At 43.2% G+C, this 24548-nt stretch overlaps 1 protein-coding gene across 1 annotated transcript in view; it reads right to left on the bottom strand.

The window, feature by feature from the left end:
• The window catches only part of ZMYM4 (zinc finger MYM-type containing 4), a 49412-nt gene that overhangs the window by 11773 nt on the left and 13091 nt on the right, over positions 1-24548 (bottom strand). Inside the window, 18 exon segments of the mRNA XM_083751600.1 lie at positions 323-444; positions 1545-1689; positions 1934-1971; positions 2155-2298; positions 4627-4816; positions 5516-5688; positions 6121-6271; positions 7301-7576; positions 8710-8825; positions 8941-9091; positions 9828-10040; positions 11058-11232; positions 12292-12544; positions 13320-13398; positions 14067-14237; positions 14603-14670; positions 15337-15858; positions 17768-17813. Coding sequence (XP_083607726.1) covers positions 323-444; positions 1545-1689; positions 1934-1971; positions 2155-2298; positions 4627-4816; positions 5516-5688; positions 6121-6271; positions 7301-7576; positions 8710-8825; positions 8941-9091; positions 9828-10040; positions 11058-11232; positions 12292-12544; positions 13320-13398; positions 14067-14237; positions 14603-14670; positions 15337-15858; positions 17768-17813 — 3033 coding nt within the window.

The following is a 24548-nucleotide window of genomic DNA, read 5'->3' as shown; positions in this document are numbered from 1 at the left end:
ATAGCATCACTTAACACAAATGATGCTTTTGGTGTTAGATTAGGAAGCTCCCTAATACTGAGTCAAGACCATTTGTCCTCTACTGTCTACACTGACTGGCAGTAGCTTTCCAAGCTTTCAGGTAGGTGTCTCTCCCACTGAGCTCTCCCCAGATCATGAGTGCAATGAACTGATTTGCACTGGATGTGGGGCTTACTTCAGCCCCATCACAGACACTCATGCTGAGATATTCGGCATTGTCCAGGCTGGCCACAAGCTGACCCAATGAGCTCAACCTTCAAAGCCACTGTCCGAAAGTCAAGGTGCCAAACACATCACTTACGGGTATTGGCATTCCCAGTGGAACTGGTGTGTATTGGGTGAAGAGGTGGAGAGGAACTGGCACAAACACTGGTACAGGAACAGGCACCATGATTATTTTGGGTGGAACTTCTTCTTCTTCTTCTGTTATGTTAAAAATAAAAGGCATGATCCTTGGAGAAGAGAAGCCAGCTGTTCATTCATCTCTCTCAACAAGCTGTTAACTTTTCTTTGCTAACCACAACTGCTGCTCCTAACACACCACCCCTTTCTATGTGGATGCATCCACATATGTTCTCTGGGACTCTTCTGTCCATGCCATTCTTACGTGATTATTCCAAGCCAGAGAACGCAGCAGATGACCAGGCCAGCCTTTGTCAACCTAGTGTCCATCAGACGTTTTGGACTATAACTCCCATCAGTCCAAGGCAGCATGGTTGTAATGCAAGTTGTAGTTCAAAACATCTAGAGGGTACTAAGTTGGCCAAGACTGAAAGCCAGCTTGATTCTGTGCTGGAATTTTCACTTGTTCATGGGTTGCCATAAACAAAGGGGGAAGATGTGAGTCAAAATTCATTATGAGTTTGATTGCTGGGGCTGCCCTGTTCTCTACTACACTTATTCACACATACAGAAGATGGTTGTATCATACATAAGAAATGCATACATGGGATACAGAAGACCATTTACCACTAATGGTGGGTCTTTGCCTACAGAGGAAGATATGCCCTCCACGCACTGGCCAATGCCACCTAATTAGGCCTCTAAAATTAAGATACTACTTTCCTAATGTAAGGACCATGATGTTTCTCTTAACTTCTGCTTTCTGGCTTGCAAAGTTCCAGCATATTGCACTGGTAGAAATTCAGAGAATCCACTGAGAGAAATCCAAATAACTACTAGTTTTTACATTTCCAAAGGGAAATATATCATTGCTTCTTTCTCCCTGGAACCTTTAGTGCAAAAGAAGGCTCCAGTTCTAGGCTGACTAATGCCTTGAACAGAAATACTCCCCTGGGTACCATACACTGCAATATGGTATTGAAGGTCTGTTATTTAAAACCATTGCTGAATGGAACTTTTTCATCTTCCACAGCTGCATCCAATACGCTCCCCTACTTGCTCACTACTTCGTGATATTTTAGCTGGTCACAACAAGAAGTGCTTACACAAATTTTTACATTCACATCTCTCTGTCTCTGTCTCCCTCTCAAAACTGAACATGCCATTTCTGTATCACATACCTGTCTGGCATTCCTTGTGTTGCGTATGAGGCTTGCAAGAGGTGGCCTTGGTCTGTGTTATAGGCTTGCACAGTAAGGCTTTGTTCTTGAGAAGTCGGGGAGGCTGGGAAGGAGGAAGCTTCAAAGCATCTGTTTGAGTACTTGCCTGGTTCAGGGCAGAAAATGAGATACAATAACTCTTTGCTGCCTTTCGTAAATGTCATGCTAAGATCAGCTAGTCCTAGTTACCAGCCCACTAAGCCGCCACTTCTTTCACTTCCACTGCCTCTACACCTCCCCCCCTACATACAATGCAAAAGTGCCCAAAGACTTTGAGCAGTGAGTGTGTGGGTGTAATATATAAATAAATACTTTACTAGATGTCCCAGAAATTTTCTTGAAAAACTTACATCTCCAATAATTTTTGCTGTCACTGTAGGAACTGCACCTGTTAAAGGGGGAGGGAAAGCAGGAAATTTGTTTGCCGCTCTTCAGAATATCATGACTAGTTCTAGTTTCTGGGGATTACAAAAAGGGGGCATTAAGCAACTTTCTTAGGGCCATGCTTGTTGCATAGATGTGTAGCTGTGAGAGAGACACACACCAGGAAGTGTATTTATCGCTGCCTTACCTTGCAAAACATTATTGGAATTGGCTGTGGGCTGGGCAGCAGGAGCACTGGCCAGGGACACCACGTTTGCTATAACTGGAGTAGAATCCTTCCTGAGAGACGGAGGGGGCCCCACCGAGGACGTTGGTGCCATGGAAAGATTTGCTGGGTAGAGGAAGCAGAATGAGTTGAAGTAGTGTAATGTGAACGGCACAAGTAGACAATATTTATACGTCAATCACTCTATTTCTCTGCAGATGCAGCACTTAGGTCATACGTACATTTGCACCCCTTAACTATACTTTACCCACTCTATCATACTGGCAATGAAAATAGTTAGAAATGAAATCTCATTGTTGCTAATTGTCAGTGACCTTCCCAATTTAGACCTTTTGAATCATATCACTGTGCATACTTAAGCTTTTTTAAAAATTAGCTTGTTTTGTCAGGTCACAAAATAACACACAATAGAAGGTTAATTAAATTGTAGACATAGTGATAGTCAAACACCTTTTATCTGGAATTAATGGCAGCCTGCTAAGCACATTTCCTTGTGGAAAGTCAATTAAAATGTTTATCGGCCAAACCCTGTTATCTTTATAACTTTGAAAACTAAAATAGTGACTTGAGTTGGGGGAAAAGGAACTTTGAGCAGATATGACTTTATGCCAGGACTGGATGATTTTATCCAGGATGTGAGTCTCCTTTTTGTTCAGAAGAATACAAAATACCAATATGGCTACAATCCTACACACACCTGCCTAGAAATAGCATACTGTCCCAATCAAGGGAATTAATAGTCCTGCTTTTTAGACCACACCTAGAGTACTGTGTCCAGTTCTGGGAACCACAATTTAAGAAAGATATGGACAAGCTGGAACATGTGTAGAGAAGGGTTACCAAGATGATCAAAGGTCTGGAAACCAAGCTCTATAAGGAATGGTTAAGGGAATTGGGCATGTTTAGCCTGGTAAAGAGGAGACTGAGATGAGAGGTGATGGCCACCTTCAAATACCGTATTTTTCGTCCTATAGGACGCACCGGCCCATAGGACGCACCTCGTTTTTTGGGGTGGGGAATGAATAAAAAAAAATTATTTCCCCCCTCCAGCCACGGCTGCCGCCCCAAGCTTTGCACACGCCTGCCCAAAGCACGGGGCACCCTCCGGAGGGCTCTGCGTGCTTCGGGCGGCAGGCTGCCGCCCCAAGCCTCGCGCGCCCGGCGGGAGCTCCTGCCGGGCGCGCAAGGCTTGCAGACACTCGCCCGAAGCACGAGGAGCCCTCCTGCTGGGTGCGCAAGGCTTGCAGACACTCGCCCGAAGCACGGGGAGCCCTCCGGAGGGCTCCCTGTGCTTGGGGCCGCCCCAAGCCTTGCGCGCCTGGCGGGAGCTCCTGCCGGGCGCGCAGGGTTGCAGACACTCGCCCGAAGCACGGGGCACCCTCCAGGGTGCTCCGCGTGCTTCAGGCAACAGGCTGCCGCCCCAAGCCTTGCGCACCTGGCGGGAGCTCCTGCCGGGCGCGCAAGGCTTGCAAACACTCGCCCGGATCACGGGGAGCCCTCCAGAGGGCTCCCTGTGCTTCGGGCAACAGGCTGCCGCCCCAAGCCTTGCGCGCCTGGCGGGAGCTCCTGCCGGGCGCGCAAGGCTTGCAAACACTCGCCCGAAGCACGGGGAGCCCTCCCGAGGGCTCCGCGTGCTTCGGGCAACAGGCTGCCACCCCAAGCCTCGTGCGCCTGGCGGGAGCTCCTGCCGGGCGCGCAAGGCTTGCAGACACTCGCCCGAAGCACGGGGCACCCTCCGGAGGGCTCCGCGTGCTTCGGGCAACAGGCTGCCGCCCCAAGCCTTGCGCGCCTGGCGGGAGCGCAAGGCTTGCAAACACTCGCCCGGATCACGGGGAGCCCTCCGGAGGGCTCCCTATGCTTCGGGCAACAGGCTGCTGCCCCAGGCCTTGCGCGCTCGGCGGGAGCTCCTGCCGGGCGCGCAAGGCTTGCGGACAGCTTTCTGAAGCTTGGAGAGCGAGAGGGGTCGGTGCGCACCGATGCCTCTTGCTCTCCAGGCTTCAGCGAAAGCCTGCATTCGCCCCATAGGACGCAGACACATTTCCCCTTCATTTTTGGAGGGGAAAAAGTGCGTCCTATGGGGCGAAAAATACGGTATATAAAGGGCTGTCAAATGGAAAATGGAACAAGTTTGTTTTATCCTGCTCCAACGGTTTTAAGTTACAAGAAAGAAGATACCAACTAAACATCAGGAAGAACTTTCTGACAGTAACAGCTGTTCAACAGTGGAAAAGCCTCCCTTTGGAGGTGATGGATTCTCCTTCACTGGAGGAGTATTGGTTGCAATCTGTTCCTATCACCAGCCTAGTCCAGCTAGATTCATGTCCAGTCTGCTGTTCAGTTGAAAGAAACACAAAGTAAGCACCCCTAGGCATGCTTTTTCATTGATATGGGATTTGGCTGTAGCTGATGTCCCTACAGCTTCCCTTCTTTTACCTGTATTGTTCTGAGGTGGCGGTGGGGGTGGCGGCGGTGGAGGAGGTGGAGGTGGCGGTGGATCTGATGCGCACTGCTGATTGCAAAACATCAAAATGCAAAGCAAGTTGCAAAAATGCTTAATTTCCCCTCGCCATTTCAAGGATTCGCCAAGTTTGCCCTGCCTTTTGCAGCTGTCACATTTGGACATCTACAAAGAAGAGAAAAAGAGAGTACAATGTGCATATTGTTATTTTTAAAAAGTAAAAAAAAAGAAATATTGTTCATACATGTCTGACTGCTTTTCTCAAATGACTTTCTTATTGTAGTTTGTTTGCATCCTGTGAACAATCCTGCTGACACAAATAATATATGGCCTCCATGCCACTGAGGTCACCTAAGCCTCAAGTGACAGCAAAGGATCCAAAAGTACCCTCAAGCTACATACCCACTCCTTCAGAGGGATCGTAGCCCCATCAAGAACAGGCAGCCTCCCACCCATCCACTCTAGGAAACCACCCACTAACAGTGCTGCAGTCTTATCTGGAATGAGCTTCAGTTTGTTGGCTCTTATCCAGTCCGTTACCAAGGCAAGACCATCGGTCCAGCACATCCACTGCCATCCTTGCAGATGTAAAGGAGTAGAGCTTTTGTGTCACCAGCATATTGCTGACAATGTACTCCAGAACTTTGGATAACTCCACTCAGAAGCTTCATGCGGAGGTTAAACAGCTTATGTAAGGAATTAAGGAACTGAAGATTGCTTTGAGGCCCACCAATAAGGCTGAAGCAAGCTCTGAAACCCCACATCCAATCTCAGTACATCTGTACAACAGATCTCACATAAGAGACTTGCTTTCTATCTAGAATTTTAATTTTTAAGACATGTTTGAACTCCAGAGCAGCTTACCTGATAAAACAAAACTGTGAATTTTGACATGCAGTCTTCTGAACAGAACTCCTCCACCTTGCCCCCAAAATGATTCTGAACCAGCTTGGGAGATGTCTGCAAACAGTAGCTGCACATCTTACAGTGGTTCCCCCAACGTTTGGCTAAGTCGTGCTTATACAGCAGCTTGCAGCCTGGAACAGCACAAGAGAACAAACAGCAATCAATTAAGATTTCCCCTCTATGCCAGTTCTCAAAGTAGGACAATATACACAAATAACAGGCAGCACAGACATCCCTTGTGAACAAAGCAGCCACAAGCAGTAACATATGGCTACTGCCTAAACACTACTTTGTGACATATTGACTTAAAAATAAGCAACAGGTTATTTTGCCCTTGTAATTAACAAACTAGCTCCTCAATGAATTGGATAAATTTAGATCCCAAACCATGTGGTTTTACAACCCTTGTCAAAATGTAACCTCAAATTCACATTTCGGGATTGAGGATTGCTAAATCCTCAATAGAGCCCTGTTCCTGTGGCAATAGGAAGCTCCAAGGTCTTGGAACAAAATGCCTTGGGACTGAAGTTTGAAATACACACTCCAGATCTGTCCCTTCTTACCTTCACTACAGAATGACTTGTCAATGCCTGAGAATCGCACAGTCTCTTTGATAATCTTCTCAATCTTGCAGTATTCACACATCGACATGACACAATTTATCTTCTTATACTCATCGCAGCAGGTCTTGCCACAGAACTGGAACATTTTGCCCTGCAATTAAGCAAGAATACTTTGGTCAAACTGAATTCTCCAATGCCTGCCTGATTCAGGAGAGGACATGCCACCTCATCCTTCTTCAGTGGGAATGCAAATTTGCCCACTTCCATTAAATGCAAATCGGGGCTGAGTAAAAAGCCACCATCCCACAGAAGTGCGAGAAAAGCTTAGAGTAGAATAGTGAGCAGGCCTGGCACCAGTGGCCAGTCAAGCTGGGCCCTGGCTGAGGCCCAAGAATTCATTGGCCCAACCTGCTGTCCATCTGCCATGAAACTTGGCTGGTGACCACTATGACTCTGCCTTTTCTGAGCTCTAAGAACCAAGGGGGTCTTCTTTTCAGAGCCTAGCACTCTCAGGGCCAACATCTTAATGCCAGGCACTGCCTCTGTCATCACTGCAGTTTGTCAAAGCAACTATAAAGGCTTAAATTTATTTATATTTTTTTTTAAATCTACATTTAAAAAAATCTTTCTAGTGACTATGGTTGAGGCATGGGCGTTCTCTTGGCTACCTTGGTGATAGAGAAGCTGCTACTGCTGCTGCTGTCGTTTAAAGCCCATTTTTTCAAAAGTGGGGGACAGGGAGGAGTATCAAAATGTGCCAAGAGTCCCCTGAGGTTTAGTGCCAATGCTGGTAGTGAACGTAAATTCAAAAAATGCAGAAAATCTAGTTTCATATAAGAAAAACAACAACTTCCTACATCTTGTGGAGGTAAAGATATGCTCAAAAGTGTGTGGCCAATGTCTGCTGAAATCTCAGAACTCAAAGACATGGCTGAATCAATTTGCCCCAAAAAAGAATCATCAAAAAATTATACAAAAGGGGATACAGTGTGAATCAGCCCACTTTGCATTTTGTATACAAATGTCACCTTTCCTTGGCGCAGTGTATTTTAAAACTTATTATTAAGCATGGAATACACACAGCCTTGCCTGTCACTGGGCGTCTGGTCCACAATTAGAGCACCCACGTGTCCGGCTTCAAGAGGTCTGTGAACAACAACAACTGGCAGGTGCCAATTACCCTGTAATCGAGCAGTTCAGGCTTGGTTGCAAACAGGCGGCTACAGTGTTGACACTTGAGTTTGACGACAGTGCGGGCAAAGGTAACTTGCTGGGACTGAGCGGCGAGTCTCTGGAGACCAGCTGCGGCTGAGCTGCTGACCGAGCTGGGGGAAACCGTGGAGGTAGTGCTGCCCGCTGCTGAAACCGTGGCTCCTGAGGGGATACTGACAATCACTTGGCCCTGTGACAAGGGCACCACTGACGAGTTCATTCCTGCAGGCTTGTTGAACAAGTTCTGTTAAAGCAACAGGGGGTGGAAAAACCTTGCATCAACAGGATTTTCTGCCAAGTTTGAGGGGTTCCTAGCAGAGGATCTCCTTTTCAAATTTCCAGAGAGGAGCTAGCAATTTTAATAAGGATTGCAATAGCAGCCTGCTAATCTCTGGAGGTACACCCCACCACCCCAATTCCCTGCCCCACAGCCAACCTATCCCAAGTCTCCATGCTTTTCTTTCCTTTTAATTGTTCTCCATCTGTGGAAAACAGAACTCTTAATTCTTGGGAAACTGATCTCAGAAAAGAGAATCATGGAGAACAAATGAAGACATCGAAATCTGTGTTATATCAGAGAGCTTATACCAGTGTTATACCATCTCCATTGTCTTTTTGGTACCTGTTGAAGTTTTCGTCTTTCAACAAACCTTCAAAGTGGAGAAGTTTTATCCTAGTTGGAATCCATGTTGGATTTGAAATTGTTTTTATAGAATGGTACCTCGGGTTAAGAACTTAATTCATTCTGGAGGTCTGTTCTTAACCTGAAATTGTTCTTAACCTGAAGCACCACTTTAGTTAATGGGGCCTTCTGCCGCTGCGCCACTGCTGCACGATTTCTGTTCTCATCCTGAAGCAAACTTCTTAACCCAAGGTAATTTTTCTGGGTTAGCGGAGTCTGTAACCTGAAGCGCATGTAACCTGAAGTGTATGTAACCCGAGATACCACTGTATATGCAATTGTTTTTTCCCCAGATGCCCACCCCCTTTCTAATTTTTTTTAAATGCCAAGTGCATAAAACTGAATGTGAACAGGTTAAATATGTGCAAGTTGAGAGCTTACTCTGTGTGTGCGCACGCAGGTGTGCATATTATGAAACCACTTCAAGATCCTTCATAGCAAGCAATTCTTACATTAAATATTATATTATTAATTATTATGAGTATTATAATTTAACTGACACTTCTCTGTGCTACGTCTATTAAGTGTATTAGCACTCTTATCAGGATGAAACATAGCAACAGAGAAGCTAGTGGTCAAAATGAGAGGGAGTATGCCCAAGGAAAGATTGGCAATGGCCACATGTCCAGGAAGGGGAATGAGACTAGCATATCTGACAAGCCAATTGAGTAACTAAACTGGAAAACAGGACATACCTGAAAAGCCACCACGCAGCTATAGCTGCAAAAATTGCGTATGCTGCCATCTGACATAGCGAGGTGATACTGAGGGATGGCTGAGGTCTTACAACTGTTACACTGAACCTGGACACCTGCCAGAGAGAAAAACAAACATAACAGAAAAATCATAATGTAAGAAATTTAATGTGCTTTAAGGTTTCTTGATTTCAGAAAATGTATATACGAAAAGGACAACACAACATTTACCTGAAGATGTGACCATTTTAACTCTGTGTGCTGACAAGCAGTTCACAGAACAAAAGAGCTCTGTTTTCCCCACATTATTTGTGCTTTCAATCATCTCAGCTGAAGATCTCAGAGATTTACACAGTGCACAGGGAGTGATTTTTGCTGACTTCTGTAGAAAGAAGAACAACAGATTTTTCCCCCTTCTGAGAGCAGAAACAGTTCACTTGCCCACATAGTTAGCTTGCAGGTGAAAGAAATAGGTGTGTCACATACACAAAACAGAAGTGAGCTTAGTATTTATTTATTAAGTCAATTTACACACCGCTCACTATACCTAAAACATCTTCAAGTGGTTTCCAAAAAGGAGTCAAAGATGCCAAAGTAAAGAGTCACAGACTTGCAACAGTATCTTTTACAATAGGAAACAAGAACAGCCCCAATTTGCTTCAAGGGGCTGAACTACATGACTGTCTAAGACTCAGGTTTCCAAGTTTCTAAGACTTTCTCAGGAAAGTCACTTTGTGAGGGGATGTTCCTGCAGGAGGTTCAGAGTTCAAAATTCTCTCCCCTGTACCCAGAGCTGTTCGCCTGTGCAGCATGGCCAATACCCATCTGGCCCGGAGAAATAAAAACAACTGGTGGTAAGCTCCCCTTTCCTGCCCACTACAGGTTCTCTCAAATTTCCCCCTTGTCTCAATAGACAGGAAAGTAGAATTCTGGCCTTTATGTTGAAAGCACTCCCTCACCTCCCCTATCTGGCTGCTCTCCACAGACGCAACTATAAAACAAGTTTCATATTATTAGCAGTAGGGTTGAGGCTCCAAGCAAGCCTAGTGTGCATTAAAATAATGATTTAAAACAGTAACAGCAACACACACCAGGAGCCAAAGAAACAAAGCACAGACCTGTTTGTATGCAGTGACACACGTTGAACTGCAAAACTTTTTGGACTGCCCCTCGATCTGAAGCATGTGGCACTGGCCTGAGGCACTATAACAGTAACCCCCACAGTTCTCACAGCAGTTCATGGTCAAGTTGTTTGCTGAGCGGAACTTGGAGAAGCAGGCGTCACTGCAGAGTTTGTGCACAACATTCTGGTAATTCACTTCATGCCGAATCTGAGAGAGCAAAGAAAAACATTACATGGGAGTATTCCAAGGCATTCTTTCTCTCAAAATAATTATGCACTTTAAGAAATCTAGTGGATTAAAGCATTTCCCCCCTCCCACCTACCAACTCTCTTTGATTTCTTTTAATTAAACAAAATAAACTTACAGAAGTGTTTAAAAACTGGCAATCCAGGCAAGTAAATTTTGCATCTTGCAAATTTTGAATTTTCTTACAATTTACTTACTTAATTTGTATACTACCCTCCATCCATAGATCTCAGGGTGGTTCACAAGAGAAATACTAGGCATTGTGAGTGAATCATACTTACAATAGGCATCAGATTATCTGTCATGAAAATTAAAATCAATATTTTAAGATCCCCAAATGAAGTAACTTGTCAGACTTGCTACAAGTTTTGTTTCATCGTGAATTCTGATTAAAAATTAAGCAACCGAGCAAACCCATTTTTGCTTTTCTGAACCACAAAGGCAAAGAATTTCAGTGATTCAGGAGAATTCCACTGGAATGATGCAGTAGAAACTTGGGGGTAAGAGTGGGAAACAATACTATATCCAAGAAGTAGACTCTAGCATAGCCTTCCCCATCCCAGCTTGCTTGCTCACATCCTAACCCATTACTGATTCCAGACACTGGTTCGGAAATTCAATGGCCTCAATGGTTCAAGATGCAAGTGATAAGAGGAGAATGCCATCTGCATACTGGTGACAGCAAACTCCAAAACTTCAGAAAATAGGACTCTTCTTTGGAACTGGATTCTATTGCATGGTGGCTATAACTGCCCTCACCCTCACAAGTGCAGATGTACAAAGTGCTCTTTATAATTTTCAACTTGGAAACCAACCAATGAAGTTAGACAAGCTAGTGATTTGATGAAAGCAATATGCAGAGCTTCATGGCTGAGCGAACACTGAATGTGGCCTTTCCCGCACCCAAAGCCGATTCACTAATCACCTGGCATCCTGACCAACCAAACATTTAGAAAAAGGGTTTGCGATTTCAGTTACCACTGCATTCTTCTGGCACATGCTGCACTTGGTGGAAATACTGTTTGTGTGAATGGTGACGACAGGCTTCCTTTTCAGCTCGTACATGGATAGACACGACTGGCTGCAGAAGTCCTTGCTGGAGTTAGTGTTGTCAAACTGAGCGGTAATCACATCCTTTGGATTCAGAATTTCCCTAGGCAGTTTTGAAAGGGGAAGAAATCAGGTGTTCAACTTTCACAACCACAAATTTACATCCTCCACAGACCAGGGCGGTTCTCTACAATACCAAATGTCAGCATAGAGGTTGTGATCTGTCTAGCTAGCATGTTCCACTTTACAAATGGAGCAACTGGTACCAATGAGTGTGACCTGGCCTGACTACATCTGAATCACAGAAGTAAACCCAGGGCAAGCTTCAGTTACATCGTGGGTACTTCCAGGGGCACTCCCACAACCAGAACATGTCAGAGAGAGAGAGAGAGAGAGAGAGAGAGAGAGAGAGAGAGAGAGCGCGCACGCGATTATGGGGTGCGGCGCTCATCTCGCTTCAGGCCAAGGGAGCAGGCATTTGTCCACAAACAGCTTTCCAGGTCATGTGGCCAGCAGGACTAAACTGCTTAGTGACGGAAACCAGAGTGCATGGAAATGCCTTTTACCTTCCCGCTGCGGCGGTACCTATTTATTTACTTGCACTGGTGTGCTTTTGAACTGCTGGATTGGCAGAAGCTGGGACAGAGCAACAGGAGCTCACCACCATCACGCAAGTTCAAACCACTGACCTTCTGATCGGGAAGCCCAAGAGGCTCAGTGGTTTAGACCACAGCGCCACCCGCATCCCTTCAAATTACGTTCTCAGGGATGTTTACAAAATAATAATATCAGTGCTATGTTTCTTTCCCCTTTCACAAAAAAGAATGAAAAACAAAAAAGGCTAAGATTTTTTCCATTTCTTCTGCTGATCATCAGTGTCAAAAGTCTGCTTTGAAAGCATTTTAGTTTCCTAGACTTGAGTGCATGGGTGCTTCCAGACTGTCACTACCTTTGGGGTGGAATTCAATCACATACCAGCAAATCCAAGTTACAAAACCGAGTTGATGCTCTTATGCAACAAACCTCTCCCCACCCGCCCAAAGCGGACTTTCTGCAGCAAAGGGAAGTGTGGGATAACATGTACTTGACACAACGCCTTCTAAACTCTCCACAAACGATTCAGAATGATTTGTAGCACATTTCAAAGCCTCAGAGCCCTTACTTTGAGCAGCTGGAACAGGTTTTCTTGGAAGAAGCTGGTGGTCGTGTGGCTGGTACAGTATATCCCGTGAGGCACAGTGTGGAGCAGAAGAGCTGAGTGGAGCCTTTCCTCTGATAGGCTGTTTGCCCCTTCTGTAGGATCTTCTTACAGCCTGAACAGGAAACCCGAACAGCCGTACTTGGGACTGAAGGAAGCAGTTTGTTCATGCCAGAGGATGGTGTGTTAGGTGGGAAATTGGAAGTCAGCTGTGGAGCTTACCAAGAAGAGAGGAAAGAGAGAAGCTGCTAATGAGGTCATCTTCAGAGGCTCTCCTCCGTGTGCTCCACCTCCACCTGAGAAGCAGGTGGCGACCAAAGGTGGGGAGGAGCTTCTTGGTTGTTGCACCTCATTTTTAGAAGTCCCTCCCCAGAGAGGTTTGCCTGGAGCCAATGTTGCTATTTTTTTGTAATGTATTACTGACTTTTAATAACTGATAATACATAAAACATAAAAAAGAACTCTGCCTCCCTTCCTATATAAAATAAAAAAAATCACTACTATTACGCTTCTGCTCATTTGCTCAAACAAAATACAGAAAGCCATTTCTTCCAAGGTAATTAGTATATAGTATATAGTTAGTACATAACCAAACTTGTGAACAGGGAGAAGTCAAATTACTGGCCACCAATGCGCCATTAAATTATCAGTTTTCTGTCTCCCTTTCTGAGTCCTGATTTTCTGTGCTGAGTGACTTATCCATAATTAATAAATCCCAAACTGTCTGCACCCAATCCTCTTCTGCAGAGGATTCAATAGATTTCCATGTCTGTGCGATCACTAATCTGGCAGCTGTTAACAAATTATGAAATAATTTCTTTTGGCAAAGCCTTTTTAAAATTTCCCTAGGCTATTAATGCTATAATTTATTTAAAAATTCTCTTTTGATTTCTGTTATTTATCTTGCTTTTGTAAATTTCCCTGGAAGCATTGCTGAAGGATGGCATAGCCATATGAAGAACAGGAGGGGCAAGCGCAACCCTTTTCCTTACCAAGAGGGCTGCCACTGACTGAAAACACAGCACTGATCTTCAGTTCCCCTTCCTGAGTTTTTGGCTGCTGGCCATATTCCTGAAACAAAACAGCTACAGGTAAAATTCCAGCCACTGTGATCACCAGTACTCAATCTATCGTGTAAATCCTGGGACACATTTGAAATAATTGTGCCCTAACTCCAGTACAACAGTAATAATAATTAACAGTCACCTTTTGCAAGGCCCAGACTCACCAGCCCTAGAAAGAGGCTCCTCATCAGGCCGGAGGAACATCGTCCGGCTATTGTTTTATTGATTTCATATGCTGTAAACCGCTTTGAGATTTTTATTAAAAATTTAAAGCGGTATAGAAATTAAAATGAATAAAAATAAATAAACATCTCAAGGTGATGTATAATAAAATAATGCTCCATTGGGTTGGATGCCATGATAGATCACTTTTCCTATGCAGTGTGCTGGTGTCAGCCACATTTGATGGGAATGGCTCACCAAACTCCATCCCTACTTTTACTCTCCTCCATGCCCCTGCACCACTTATACATGCATCCAAGATACTGCACTTTTCCATGAAAAGAGTTATTCTGAAGGCAGCTATAAAAGCATCCAAAGAGCTAAGAACAGAGATGCAACCCCATCCCTACTACCTCTCAATATCTTCACCATACAGCTTTAACCCAGCAGTCAATGCTGCACTTATAACACAGAGAGACAGGTCAAGGCTAGGCAGTTTATGTCCCATCTTACCTCAGTATTATCTGGTTCATCCTTAATTTTGTTCAGCAGCCCCTGCTGAGGTGCAATAGCTTTATCGTAGTCATTGTCCAAAGGCTCTTCCTTAATTCTAATATTTGGTGCATAGGAATTCCCCAGCTCTTGACCAACGGATTCCTTATTAGCAAACAGGTAGCTAGACTCCTAGCACACAAGAAGAGTAACTTCAGCAGCATACACATTTGGGAGACCATTTCCCATTTACCTCTGAATTTAGCTACAGTCCACTTTCCCATTTTTGTCTTCTCCGGTAGCTTTCCCCATGACCTATCTTCTTGTCCTTGTTACCCTGAGTTTCTAGGTCAGGAAACATCTTCTATCAGAGCAGATGTTTCCTGACCTAGATCAGAGCAGCTCAGCGAATGACAGTCCAGGACCCTTCAACTAGCTCCACCATTTTGTGACATTATGGCAGCTTAGCCAACAGCAGCACAACAAAATCTCTACAATATTCCTATTCCAAAAAAATGCACTTTGATATGCCAATCAAATAAAGGCCCACAACTTACCCTGAAGTTAGTTTCTGGTGTTTGTGGTGCCAACTGTGTCCGTAATGTTTCATCCACTTGATTAGTAACTAGGGAAAAATATATTCAATTAGCATCCCTTTGGAAAGTAATTCACTGCAACCTGTGGACTACTGCAGCAATGCAGGGGTGGGGAACTGCATTCGGCTGGCAGGCCTGATCCTGATCTTCTGATTTCTCCACCCACTTCACCCCCCGGATGGGAAATCAACCAACATCATGCAACAACTTCACTCACTGTCAGCACCAATCAGTTGAACAGCACTGTCAGTGAACCCCACTTGTCAAGGAACAATTGGGAGCACATGTTAAATTTTTTAAAAAGCATTCCTTTGGAGCAAAATACTTAGCTGCCCCACATTATGTCATCAGGTGTAAGACTGGTCAGCATGGTTTGGGGGAAAATGGACTCAGGAGCCAAATTAGAACCCTTGCCAGGTCTAATTAAGTCTCCAGTCCAGAAGTCCCCATCTCTGCTGTACTATTTTGTTCATCAGTTTTTTTCAAAAGTGGATGGAACTGAGTATGTCAACCAGATGCAGCCATCCATGAGGCAAAGTGAGTGCCATTAAGTGTGGCAGACAGATCTGTCCCATGGTGTGTAATCCACTGGGAATTTCTTTGAAGATGTTTCACTGAAATAAGCAGAAACTCATTAAGTTTAACCTAAACCCTAAGGTTTGCTCTCTGCTTAACCTTAGCAAACAAAGTGTTACCTGATTTATCGAGGAAACTGCTTTTCAATCTGGAATCCATTTCCTTCGGCATTTTTTCCAATCGTTTGTCATGCTCCTGAAAAGGTCCTTCTCTGGCTTTCTCCTTTGTCAAAAAAATATCTTTAGCATCATCTCTTCCTATGCTAAAATCTTTCCGAACAGACTTAAATACAGAGGGCCCTTTGTCAAAAGGGGAAGAGAGGTCTTTCTGAATCACATTTTGCATCTGTGTGTCTTTCTCATTGTCCACTGCATGATCCCGAACCCTCCTCATATCTCCCCGACTATCCTCAGGGCGCGAAGGGAGGCTATCCTTTGCCGGAAAAGTTTGCTCATCCTCATTGTCACTCCCAACAATAGGAATCCCTGTAAGATCCCCAGAGTTCAAGAAGTAATCACTGTCAACCAGCAAGGAGTTTGTAGATCCTGTTCGATTCTGCATTCTGTACGGTATGCTGTCGAAGGCAGGGGTTAGGTTGTGAACAGTTTTCTCAGACATTTCTGTAGGTACTAGCTCACCAACTGGAGAAGGAAGAAGAATAAGATGCTTTCCAAAACCAACATATTTACAATATGGAAGCAAATATAACGATGAGGATATTGTTTTAGACTTTCAGCTGGGTATTACAGTTTGTAATTTTGATGTTTTGTATTTCAAAAGTTGCTTTTTGCAAGCTTGTGACCAGATGTGAAAGCAGGAAGGAGACTTAATAAAATAAAATATTTATGTGTGCCCCAATGTATTTACAGTGGTACCTCAGGTTAAGTACTTAATTCGTTCCAGAGGTCTGTTCTTAACCTGAAACTGTTATTAACCTGAAGCACCACTTTAGCTAATGGGGCCTCCTGCTGCCGCTGGAGCACAATTTCTGTTCTCATCCTGAAGCAAAGTTCTTAACCCAAGGTACTATTTCTGGATTAGCGGAGTCTGTAACCTGAAGCATATGTAACCTGAAGTGTATGTAACCCAAGGTACCACTGTATTATACTTTAGGGCAGTGGTGTCCAAGTTTTTTTCAAAGAGGGCCAGATTTGATGAAGTGAAGGGCCGTGGGAGCCGACCAAAGGGCCAACCAAAGTTTTGACCTTTTTTTAGGATTGAAGTTGTTGAGGTTTTTTTTAGAATTTTACCCCAGGAAATGAACTGCCACAGGGGCTGGATTAAACCGACCAGTGGGCCAGATTAGGCCCCCAAAACGGACTTTGGGCATGCCTGCTTTAGAGGATGGAATAATGTCCTTAATCTGTCATGAACACACTGCTGATCAACTTCTTTGGAGGACTCAAAGTTCCAGTATGCTAAGAAGAAACAATTAACAATGTTCTTACCATTCTAGAAAATTCCTTGTTCCAGTCTTCCTCCCCACCCTTGCCCCAACAATTTGTTGTTATGTCCAAAAAGTACAGACTGTAGTTAACATAAACTAGAGTTCATTGAAACAAGCCAGGGTCAAACCATGATTTATGATGCACCCTTAAGACTTGACCATGAACTAGTATAACAACCAAAATGGGGCACTCGTTTCACCTTTAAGGCAGCACACTATTTGACAATTTTAGAAAGCTTTGTGCCACGACCTTAAGATAGCTTTCTTTGGTACATAAAGGTAAAGGTAAAGGTACCCCTGCCCGTACGGACCAGTCTTGCCAGACTCTGGGGTTGGTGCGCCCATCTCACTCAAGAGGCCGGGGGCCAGCGCTGTCCGGAGACACTTCCGGGTCACGTGGCCAGCGTGACATCGCTGCTCTGGCCAAAGCCAGAGCCAGAGCCAGAGCCGCACACGGAAACGCTGTTTACCTTCCTGCTAGTAAGCGGTCCCTATTTATCTACTTGCACCCAGGGGTGCTTTCGAACTGCTAGGTTGGCAGGCGCTGGGACCGAACGATGGGAGCGCACCCCGCCGCAGGGATTCGAACCGCCGACCTTTCGATCGGCAAGCCCTAGGCGCTGAGGCTTTTACCCACAGCGCCACCTGCGTCCCTCTTTGGTACATACAACCAGTTTAAACTCTATTAGCCTACATGTGGTCAGAGTGTGTTTGTGTCCCCCAATATACAGCTACTTACACTGACTCACCAGTTCTCACTACTCTTAATTTGCACTGTTCTGCATTTTTAGAGCTCTCTGTGGGGTTGTCAGGAATTGCCACAATTACTGCAGATGGGTGGAGAATGCATCCCCCCTCAATGGTTTTGCAAAGTGTCAGTATAAGAGTTTTGAAATACATGTAGTAGCTACCAAACTGGGTTATTAGTTAATGATCTGGAATATTTTTTGTTACTTACAACCCCACTACTTAGTGACTGGACTTAAGCCATCTGGAACTGGGATTCTGGAATCTTTTAAGAAAGGGACAAACTTTTAACTCATAAAGGAGTTTCTGAGGAGGAAGGAATCTTTTGTAAATAAACAAATAAAAGCAGCACTTACTTTTTTCTGCTATACTCCCAAAAACTGCATCAGCTTTGTCTTCATACTGCAAAGAGAAAAGGAAATACATATTTATTCTGGTTTATTCACATATTTTTACATTTATTTATCTATTTATTAAATTTCTATGCCGCTCCTTCTTCCAAGAATCACAGGGTGGTTTACAATATAAAAACACAAAAATACATATGATAGGAGACAAGTATTTTCCTCTTCCATTTACCAAATTCCCAGCGCAAAAACTCACAACTTTATAATGCAGTTATCTTACAATTCACAAATGAAAGAAACAGAATATCTATTCCTGTCTAATATCTAAGACTGTCTTCTTTTATACAGAAAGGCATAAAAAGACCATTAAGGATTAACCAAACAAAATAGATTCATTCACAACATGAAAAGATTTAGCAACTGTTGATAATCCAATGATTTTTAAAAACCTAGTGAAGTTTGCAGATGCCCCACCCCATGCCCTGTGATTAGTAACAATGCGGAACTGTCACAAATTTTGTTTGCTCACAATTCTTTATGCACCCACATTTTCCTATGGTTTTTCAGGTCCATATCCAAATGGGGAGAATGGGACCAGAGAGAATACCCACATTGACCTGGTCCTGTGATTCCAGATGAAGTTTCTGAACCTTAGTGTATTACTAGAGGAATCCTAGGAGTTGACAAATGCCAGTTTCTTGCTTCTTTCAGTAGTTGACAGGAGAGGCGGTTTTTCTGTTTAACAGTAGTTAAACAGTGAGAGATGGTTCTCCTCTGATCAGCTGTGCTTGATGGTATGGTGGAGGCAAAGTAGTGTTACAAACCTGGCTTTCCAATGCTGAGCACTACTGCTGTGTACCAAGAGGGAGAGGGTCAAGGCAAGGAGAGCTCAGTATGGAGCCAATCTGCTGTTCCTGTTGTTGCACCTGCATCAAGCTATGCACACACCTCATCCTCCCAGTAAGCAGAAGCGAGACTCACAGTTGGGAAGCCAGGTACACAACACCACCCAGCCTGCACTGCTGCCTCTAACGTGGTAGGGTTGAGAATGGTACTGTTACTAACATGGTGCGGTACTTGTAGCTGTGCTTCCTAGTGCCATAACAATGGTTTCTGGTAATGAAAAAATGTCAAAGCATTTTTTGAACATAATCTACCCAAAGAGGTACACTGGCAGGTGGGGAATGTAGCAGCCTAATTATTCACATTTCAGTGGATTTGTAGACCATTGCTTCTTCCCCTCTAAAAGGCACTCACAGGGTCTCATAGATATATCAAGTTAGACCAGCAGTATAAATGTTAGCAATACAAGTGTTAGCAAACTAGAACACACTGTAAAATGTACAAGTGATGAATGCAACTAACTATCTGTACAAGCAAAGTAGAAAATATTATAACAGAATAAGTTTAACCACACTTTCACTTGGCCCGTATTTTGATTGTATTAATCTTACCCGCTGAATCGGATCTGATCAGATTTGAAGAGATTCTGCTTAACCGAGCTTCAATTCAGTGGGTAAGATCAGATTTTCACAAGGCACAGCAGTGGAACAGCGAGAAAAGCTTTAGAGCCTAGGGAAATTAATTGGTACACATGATCAAAATATGACATTGTGATAGGAAACTGTTTCCTCATAACATGTGTTTCTCTCATTAATGAAAACTTAAGTCCTGCATATAATTTTGTGTTCTGGTATTTTAAAATTTGACTATTCTCTGCTCTGTCTGCTTTTAACAGATGCCATTAGTCAGGAAATACTCTGTCATACTGGTCAGGGAATTAATTTCTGATTCATTTTTTTTCAAAGTTATATTAAATACTAGGACTGTAAAGCATCTATTGCTGCTTTTTTAACTGTGTATTTTTTGTCTTAATATAATTTGATTGAATTTACCACATTCCTTCAAAGTTGTCATTAACACTGAGTAAAAGGATCATCATTTATTAATAAGACAAAAACTATCTCCTGTTCTCTTATGTCTGTACAAAAATCAAATCTCTGGTCCGATTCTGCTTTGTATTCCAAAGTCAATTTACCTACCCTCATGTACCTATTCAACAACCAAACATACTCATTCATCTTCACTCTGTCTGACAGATTTTGTTAATTCTTCAATCACAGATGAAGAAACATCAGATACTGAAGTCACTTGTCTTATGGCTCCACTTGTTAATGTTCAAAAGAAAGGACTGCTCTTTTGCAGAGTGTTTCCAAAAATGATACTATCCAATAAAACATTATTGGTCATCATTACAATGGCTAAGTTCACATTCGAGGCTAAGCAATAGATAGGGAAACCAATCATGGTTTCTTCAGGAAATATGTCTCACAGATAACTATACAATTTATGGCTTGTTTCCCCAGAGCTTGCTTTGTTTTCAGCTGCTGATGTGTCTGTAGCTTAGCAAGCATATGGGGTGGGGTGTTCTAACAAACAACAGTTAAACAAGACCAGTGGATTCAGACAGAGCATTAAACCATAGTTTAAACAAGCCATGGTTTCTCATGCTGGTTCGTTGCCAGAAAACAAACCATGATAAAACTGCAGGCCATATATGGACATTCCTTTTTTGTATTTGTATTTAGTTTTATTGGTTTTAATGTAAACAGTATAACAGGTAACAGAGGTTTAGCAGCCAGATTTACAATTAAAACAAGGGTGTGATGTATTGAAACGTAACACTGTGAGACATCTACCAAAACGAGATGAACATAAAATATCCATTCCAACATAAACCATGAGTCACTGGGTATCAATAGCCAGCATTATATTTATTAATAAAGGTTATAAACAGAAACCAGATGACAAAGTTATCATGTTTTGCCAAACCCTTAATCACTGCATGATGATAACATGAGTGTTCTGAAAGAGCAATATCCCATATTCTTGACCACCATCTCTCTTTGGAGGGCCCATCTGGGGCTTTCCAGTTTTGAGCAACTTCTAAGCGTACAGTAGCCAGTAATAAGGAGATTAAATCTTTGTGATACCTTGGGGTTTGTCAGACTTTCAGCTGTCAAAAATCTTTCAGAAAGACCAGGTGCATTCAGATGCAATATCAGAAATTCAGGGGAACCAGGCCAATTTCTTGTAATTGTAGATGAATAAAAGCAAACATATTAGACACAATGCTAATTTCATCTATGATTAAAAGTAGTAAAGGCTTAATGAGGCTCTGTAGAAAGGCAGCAGTGTCAAGACCTAACTTTCAATACTTCATCTATGTGCTCCACTGGGAGCATAAAACAGTTTACGGGATAATCACACTACCAATGCTGCACTGAGTATAAGAAGAGCCTTGCTGGTAAAAAAAAAAAAAAAAAAGAGCCTTGCTGGATCAGGCCAAAGGCCTATCTGAACCAAATTGTTTTCACATTAGCCAACCAGATGCCTACGGGAAGGCCATAAGCAGGACAGTGATGCAATAGCACTCTCCTCACTTATGACATCCTGCAACAGGAATTCAGAGATGTACTGCCTCCAACAGTGGAAGTAGGACATGGCCATTGTGGCTAGTAGCCACTCATAGCATTCTCCTCCGTAAATTGTCTAATTCTCTTTTAATGCAACCTAAGTTGGGGACTGTCACTACCTTATGTGAAAACAAAATCAGGAGTTTATGCAATGTGTAAACAAGTCTGCTTTTGTCTAACTGGAATCTTCCGGTATTCAGCTTCACCAGATGAAGTAGGTTCTGGCATTATGAAGAAGAAAAGAAGAAGAGTTTGGATTTGATATCCCGCTTTATCACTACCCGAAGGAGTCTCAAAGCGGCTAACATTCTCCTTTCCCTTCCTCCCCCACAACAAACACTCTGTGAGGTGAGTGGGGCTGAGAGACTTCAAAGAAGTGTGACTAACCCAAGGTCACCCAGCAGCTGCATGTGGAAGAGCAGAGACACGAACCTGGTTCCCCAGATTACAAGACTACCGCTCTTAACCACTACACCACACTGGAAAAAACATTTCCCTATCCACTACCCATGCATGTTCTCATACAACTCAATTGTGTACCCACCCTCACCTATTTTCTTTAGTTAAAAAGCTACAAATGTAACCCATCTTCATAGCAGAGTTGCTCCATCCCCTTGCTTTACATCAGGGGTCAGCAAAGTTTTTGTGGCTTGGGCCAGTTCTCGGTCCTACAGACGCCGCGGTGGGCCAGAGTGTGTGTGCATGCACACATGCGCAAACGCTATTTCCAGCATGGAGGAGGCGTGCACAGCTTCCCATTGGCTGAAGGAGCTTCCTGCAGCCAATGGGAAGTCGGCCAGCGTCGCAGAAGGCGGTTCCCCACTCTGCTCCGTGCCGGTTTAGTATGGTGCACAGGAGCCGACCGAGCAGGCAGCGGGGGTGGCCCATGGGCCTTAGGTTGCTGACCCCTGCTCTACAGTTCACTTCTGTCTCTGGTACACCGCATTTTGTACAACACATTGTGAGCATTATACTTTCCAAATTTGCTTGAATTATAGTCTTGTAACAGGGTGGGCTCCCATTGCTCGGTCCCTGCTCCTGCCAACCTAGCAGTTCGAAAGCATGTCAAAGTGCAAGTAGATCAATAGGTACTGCTCTGGCGGGAAGGTAAACGGTGTTTCCATGCGTTGCTCTGGTTCACCAGAAGCGGCTGAGTCATGCTGGCCACATGACCCAGAAGCTGTCTGCAGACAAACGCTGGCTCCTTCGGCCAGTAAAGCGAGATGAGCACACAACCCCCAGAGTCGTCCGCGACTGGAACTAACGGTCAGGGGTCCCTTTACCTTTACCTTAACTTGATTAGATCCAATATTTTGTGAACACCAATTCCCACATAAGACTTAACATGTGAGAAATACTAGAGGATGGAGAACTAAACTCAACGGAACTCTGCATTTCTCACAAGCTTCTATGACTGAGAATATGAGCTTAGGTTTATCTTTGGGCTCAGCTCATACGTAATGAAGTCCTTAATTTTATCTCTCTTTCCTGTACTATTTACTGATCTTCTAGCGAATGTAAATAGTGTATGCTGAACATTCTTAACAATATTTAACCAAATCACCTAAGATGGTTCACACGTAATGCTAAACCAGACTATGTCTTAGTGCACATGTCTAAGTGTGACTGAGAGATCACAATCATGATGGCACTCCTTACCTAGTCCTCTTGCTGCTGCACTGCTAGAGTTTGCCTTATAGCATGTTGTCTAAACTTAGGCTCATAGTTTTTCTTCTCCAGAAAGCTGTAAAACTATGAACTTTGCTTACAGCTCACAATTTGTCTAGCATGAGGCAAACCAGGAGCCCAGGTTTGGACCTGCTAAGCCAAACCATAGCTTAGCTCACAGCAGAGCAGCAGCAGGACCAGAGGAGGAGCAAAGTGCTTACAATTTCCTCTCCAGGAGCCTGCATGCACATGCATTCATGCTAAACATAGTCTGGCTTAGCATTATGTGTGAGCCAGCTCAGAATCATCATGGAGTTTTGTGGCCTTTTGCACAATAAAGTACAAACTATATTTCTGTACACAAATCATTTTCTGTATTTTGATTGGTAATACATGAGCTCATCTGAATTCAGTTTTCTAGTAAAGCTACTGCTGTTTGTTACTGAGAACATGATTCATTAAAATAATTTACAGTGATGACAGTAATCACTATAAAGGACTATTCAATTGTTTAAATTCTTCTTTAAGATGAGACATTCTTGTAATTCTTTTGTATGGTTTTATGGCATTTTATGTGTTATAGTATTTGCATATATTACTGTGATATTTTATGTGAGTGGGCAGTATATAAATTCTCTTTACAGTTTACAGTTGTTTTAGTCTTTCAGAATGCCTACCTTAAATTTATCCGTCTCTTGTCTAATCTGCGCTGCTGTCTGTATGAGTAACAAATTGTTTTAGATTTAACCTTATTTGAAATTTTGTTGTGACTGATTTTAGAGATCCAAAAGAATTCCTCATAACATTAGCTATACTGTAGTAAGGGACACAAAGTATAAGGCATTTTTAAAGAAAAGAAAAGCTTTAAAATCTATCTCTCTGCTCCCCCTCCCGTGTCCCTTTTTTGTCTTTTGATCATAGGTGCTTTTTAGACTACACCTTATTTCCCCTCAGGACACATTTTGTCCCATTTCTTTTAGCAACGTTAGCCTAATTTTAAAATTTTGGCTTTATATGTTATTTTTATTATCTTATGTATCTCTGATTTAAGTGTGGTCCCTGCAATATTTCTCCTCACCCCTTTTAGCTTTTTGAGGTGGTAGTATCTACGTCTCTTCTGTCGCTTTCTTTGTTGCTTCGATGGCATTTTTTCTTCTTTGTATTTTACTCCAGATGCTAAAAGAATAATATTCAAATCTGGTTAAAAATATTTAGTGTTGATTCTACTGAGGCAGCACACTTAGTCATATTTAGCATATCTCTAAAACAGTTGAAGTATATTCTGAATTATGGTTGGGCCTTAAAATCATCCTTGTGATACACCACAGTACATTTGAGTCAAAAAAGTAACAATACTGTAAACTCAAGAAGCTGTTAAAAAACAAAAGAACATCAGAGCAGAATAAGACACAAAGCAGTTTGCTTCAACACGAAGCATTTCGAACTCATCCAGCCTATATCTCACCTAAAATGAGCCCATGTATGTGTGGGTTTCATACTAAGTAGGCATCATTGGCAAAGAGGAGAGTTGACTTCTCTACCAAGGGTAATCTGGCTCCTGGCTTGTCTGCCAAGGGTAACAATATAGTTTCATGATATACAAAATTATCCCCCAACACTAACAGTGATTTTTTACACTTGAAGGG

The sequence above is a fragment of the Podarcis gaigeae genome (assembly GCF_964106915.1).
Source record: "Podarcis gaigeae genome assembly, chromosome: 8".
NCBI lineage: Eukaryota > Metazoa > Chordata > Lepidosauria > Squamata > Lacertidae > Podarcis > Podarcis gaigeae.
Note: the sequence above shows the minus strand (reverse complement) of the source record. Positions and strands in the feature narration are given on the sequence as shown.